At 36.1% G+C, this 5,373-nt stretch overlaps 1 protein-coding gene across 1 annotated transcript; it reads left to right on the plus strand.

Annotated features, from left to right (window-relative positions):
- The first annotated feature begins 446 nt into the window (after nt 1–446).
- LOC141587870 (F-box/kelch-repeat protein At3g06240-like) lies at nt 447–3,658 on the plus strand. Its single transcript, XM_074409338.1, has 4 exons — nt 447–1,669; nt 2,007–2,085; nt 2,205–2,255; nt 3,578–3,658. Exons 1-4 carry the CDS (start codon nt 447–449, stop codon nt 3,656–3,658), a joined length of 1,434 nt encoding a protein of 477 aa, XP_074265439.1.
- Nucleotides 3,659–5,373: the final 1,715 nt, after the last annotated feature.

The following is a 5,373-nucleotide window of genomic DNA, read 5'->3' on the forward strand; positions in this document are numbered from 1 at the left end:
CCCGCGTGAAAACAACTCGAACCCAAAATGAGCAAACCCGAACAACTCGAATCCGAATTTATCCGACCCAAACCCGATCTGGTTGCCCGTTTACCAAGTCTAGGCGAGCCCATATCCCCCAATATTTTTTGTGTTAACTACCCCTCTGTCCCGATCATTTGTTGTCCCTTTTTTTATTTTTTGGTATCTTGATCAATTGTCGTCCTTTCTATTTTGAGAATGAACTTGATGAGCAATTTGATCACTCACACTCAATTTGGTCAACTTGTCATTTCGTAATTAATCCCCTTCTTTTTCCTTAATCTTTGTTCCAAAATCAAAGGACAACAATTAACCAAGACAGAGGGAGTATAAAACTAGTATAAATAAGTGTATTTTTCCACCTGGAAATCAATTGAACTGCAATCCCATATCCTTTCATTTGGTACTCTTATCAAACTCTTACAATGAAAAACAGTAAGAATTCAACAACCTCATCGAAATTGCCCTATACTTCAGAATTGACCTATATTTCAGATTCCAAGTACTTACCACCCGAAGTTTGGACTCGTATTTTGTCAACATTACCCGCTAAAACCCTATTAAAATTCAGGTGCGTATATAAATCTTGGTGCTCCATTATCGATAACCCTGATTTCGCTCACATGCATGCCCAATTCAATTCTGAAAATAATACGAGTAATAGATTATTGGTAGCCCTCGAGGGTATGGGATACACTGGAGGTCAAGGGTGTGTGTTGACAGTTCGTGATGCTGAAAATCTTCGTAAAATCGATCACATTTTTAGAATACATTCGTACAGGTACCGTCTTGTAGGTAGCTGTAATGGCTTGCTTTTAGTTGAACGATCTGCTCCTCAGGGCTGCCTTAAGGAAATGAGATTATGGAACCCTTTTATTCGCAAATCGTTGATACTTCCACCTTGCCCGCTTCCCTCTCCTTTGCTATACAATAGTTGGTATTTGTTCGGGTTTGCCCCTGATAGTAAGGATTATAAAGTTGTTGCATTTGGATTTGATAATAGTCGGGGGATAGAGAATGAAAACATTTATTTTGCAGTTTATACTCTCAGTAATCAGCAATGGACCGTCAGACATGATCCTCTCAATGTCAGTAGTCTGAACAATAATGTTAGTATGTTTTGGATGTTTAATTCTGTATCAAGCTCTTTGTTTTTTCTTTCGAGGCGCAAAGACACTGTTTGGCTCGGAAATAATGATAACCAAAGGCTTGCATTTACTCATCTTGGTTCATTCGACTTTGATCAGGAAAAATTAACCCTTTTGGATCTGCCATTTACTTGCGAAGAAAGAGGCTCCTTAAGGTTTCTTTTTCTTCTTGGAGGGTCGCTAGCCGTTTTCAGTATTTCTGAGGTAAGTTCGAGCATATGGGTGCTAGAGCAGGACAAACAAAAGGGGCCATGGACTCTATTGTTTTCAGGGAAATCAAGTGAGGATGGTTATGAAGTATTCAAGTTGTGCTATGGTAATCTTGAAAAGGTGTTCTATTTTGAGAATGATGACAGCTATTTAGTTTGCGGGAACAAGGTTTATAATATAGGTAGTGGCCAAGTGCAGCCGTTTAAAAGATATATGAGCTCTCATTTAAAACTGGAAACGTATTTGGAGACCTTGGTGTTGTTCAAAGGATATGGAGCTCGTGATTTGAGGTCGTTCCCATGAATAGGAGAATTCTACTTTCTTTGTCTTATAGTACTCTTATCTTTCTTTCTCCAATTATTTCTACACCGTCCCTGATTATTGATTTCTAATAGAATTCTTCACCCATTTATCAAAATTAAACAACTACTGATGTTAAAACCATTACTGAATATTTTTGCATATCTTTCATGACTCTGCGATATATATGAAACTCTCTGTTATTCTTAAGAATTAATGTGAAGTCAGAAAACCATCTGTTGGAAACGATGGATATAGCAGTCACTAGTCGTCTTCTTGCTGTTCCATTAGCTTAAATTACTGTTACTTCTATCATAATGCTGTTAGCTTGCTCCTGTTTGGCTTAGCTTTATTCATTACGGGATTTCTCGACAATGGATATGTGTTCACACTTCGAAGCACAAAGGTTAGTACTCCGTAAAAAGCGAGAGTAAGAGAATTCGGACGTGTAATCTATTCTTTAGTACTTTGTATTAAGTTGTATCTTAATGTCTTGCTGAGCAGTTAAGTATTGTATGGTAATAGGGAGCCTCCATTAATCCCGAGGCTGTCCGTCAAACTTCTGCTGAGTTTCAGGTGAGTTTCTAAATACTGGTGCTCTATTGATGACCCTGATTTCATTTATATTCATTTACAAGTTACTACTGTACAAGAACAATTGCGAAAAGAATCGAATTCTCGTCATGGAATGCTTGGGGTATAATGGTAACCAAGGAAATATTGGTTTACAATGATCATGGAGATGGAATGTGAAGAAACCCAAAAGTTCCACGTGTGAAGATTGTCCCACATTGATAGAAGAGGAGAAGATTTATCACTTTATAAGGCAAGGGGCTACTCCTTGTATCGCCAATTGGTTTTAGAGTTGAACCCTCTTTGGCCTTTCTTGTGGACTCTTTCTCCTCCGTTTTGGTAGCATACATTTTCATGGAAGTAGTACCAACAACCATTGTTGTCAGAATCCCGATTCGATCCTATGATTCTACGATTTTACGATCCAAAAATGCTTGACCGATCCCGGATCCTACGATTCTATCATGTTTGTAGAATATTCGAAATTTTCTAGAGGTAGGATCATAATACGATTCTACGATCATACGATCCGACTCCATAGTAAACATATTAAAATATATTTTTATATAAAAACATCGTAAAATCCAAATTTCATGCAATTTGTAGAAATATGTTCATGAAATGATACTAAACTTATTAATTATCAATATTTTGTGTATAAATAAGTGTTTTGATCTTCAATTATATATTTTTACCAAAAAAAAAACTACATTTAGTGAACTTGTAGAATCTTACGATTCTACGATCCGATTCTACCGATTCGATCTTACCCTCCCCATCGATTCAAAGTAGAATACCGATCCTAACAACAATGCCAACAACACAATTTCTCAAATATTATTAACTGTATCTCGACTTGTATACCTTTATTAATCCCCTATTTACTAAATGAATAAGAGTCTCTACGTTTTTTTCCCGCCTAACATACTCTAATATTATTGCTATAATTAAATATATGTTACACTTAGATCATTGCTAAAATTAAATATATGTCACTGTAAAATATAATGTAAAAATATATAACAAAGGGAATTCTCAATCATTGTTGTAAAAATATATGTCAAAGGGAATTCGATATCTACTAAGAGAATAGGCATTCTGAAAAAATTTCCCGCCAAAGTACACCGACTCAAATATGAAAATTTCATTAAACAAATCTTTTCATCAAATTAATATTCTTTTTCTCAAACTATAATAATTTCAATCAACTCTAAATTATACTTCTTTAATTAAAATAAAATAACATAGGTATCAAATTATAAATGACAAATAACTAAATCTTTTATTTGTCTTATCTATCTATCTATCTATCTATATTAATAAAGGAAGCTCCAGTTAGTAAGGATTATAAAGTCGTTGCGATTGCATCGGAACAGGGTGTGATTGAACAGGCTAGGAAGACGTGATAAACAATGGAGTGTTAGAAAAGATGGGTTGAATGTCAGTCTGGAAACGAGCCCATTGAGCCTGTTCAATCCATAAAATAGGCTGAAGTCTTAGACCGCAAACGAGCCCATTGAACCTTCACATCGTCTAAATTCTTTTGTTATTTTCCGAGATAAATTTAAAACCCAGAAATAGTACTTCTTAAATAATTAAATACAAAAAAGTAAAAAAAAAAACAATATATACTCTCTTCATCCCGATTGCTCATTTACCTATTTTATTTTGGATATTTAAAGTATGGGTTTTTCTAACATGTCGATTGATCGATTACCACAACATGGCTTTATCCCATAAAATAAAATTAAACAAATAATCGAACACAATAGTCGTCTTAAACTTAAAATGGGCCTAATAGTATATCTGTGTAACAAACATTCTAATTGTCTAAATGCTATCAAAAAGTTAAGTCTCATATATTCTGGAAATCTATTTGACCCGTTTTAATTTTACGGCCATCTCCGTCTTATGAGAGACCTACCCGATAACCTAAACGAAGATACTTATAGCAATTACTCCATACTTGATTGGCCAAAGAAAACCCTATTTAGTCTAGGGAGTGGTCCACCAACGTAAGATGCCGAAGAAGGAGAACGAAAGAAACAAAGCGAAATCATCATCATCATCATCTTCCAAATTCAAGTACTTACCACTAGATATATGGACTCATATTTTGGCATTGTTGCCGGCTAAAACCGTATTGAAAATCAGGTGCGTATGTAAATTTTGGCGCTCCATTATCGATCACCCTAATTTCGTTCACTTGCATTTCCGACTTTTCAACCAAACACAAGGAATAATTAATGATAAAAAATTATTCGTAGCGCTCGAGGGTTTGGGATCCAATGGAAATAACGGGTGGTTGTTGACACTTCGTAAGGCTGAAACTCTTCGGAAAACTTGTATTATTACAAAATATGATTATCACTCGTGCCTTATTTTCGGTAGCTGTAATGGGTTGCTTTTAGTGGAAAAAGGCCGTTCTTCGCGATTAAGATTGTGGAATCCTTGTATTCGCAAATCATTGGTTCTTCCCTGGAGCCCACTTCCCCAAGGTTTTTTCGGTCGTAGGTATTTGTTTGGGTTCGTCCCTAATAGTCAGGATTATAAAGTGGTTTCGATCACATTTGACAGAAGTGAGGGTATAGAGCCAAGTAAGATGTATTATGCAGTTTATACACTCCGTGATCAACAATGGACCGTTAGAAAAGATCCCCTCAATGTCACCAATCTGTACAACAGTAATGCAATTATGGCATTTTATTCTCTACCAACTGCAGTTTTCTTTCGAGGAACAGCATACTGGCTTGGACAAAATGATCTTGGACAAAATGAAAACCGAAGGTATGAATTAACTCATCTTGGTTCCTTTAACTTTGATACGGAAAATGTTAACTTTTTGGAACTGCCCATTAGTTTGGACGAAGAAGGCTCCTTGAGGTTCGTGTTTCTTCTTGGGGGATCGCTAGCCGTTTTCAGTATTTCAGAGGTAACTTCCAGCATATGGGTGCTAGAACAGGACAACAAAAAGGGGGCATGGACTCTATGGTTCTCCGGGCAATCAAGTCGGGATGGGTATCAATTGTTCAAGGATTCAGTACAAAAGATTTTCTATTGTGAGAGGAATGGTGGCTATTTTGTTTATGGGAAGAACGCTTATTATATAGCTAGTTGCCGA

The sequence above is a fragment of the Silene latifolia genome, chromosome 6 (genome assembly GCF_048544455.1).
Source record: "Silene latifolia isolate original U9 population chromosome 6, ASM4854445v1, whole genome shotgun sequence".
Taxonomy (NCBI): Eukaryota; Viridiplantae; Streptophyta; class Magnoliopsida; order Caryophyllales; family Caryophyllaceae; genus Silene; species Silene latifolia.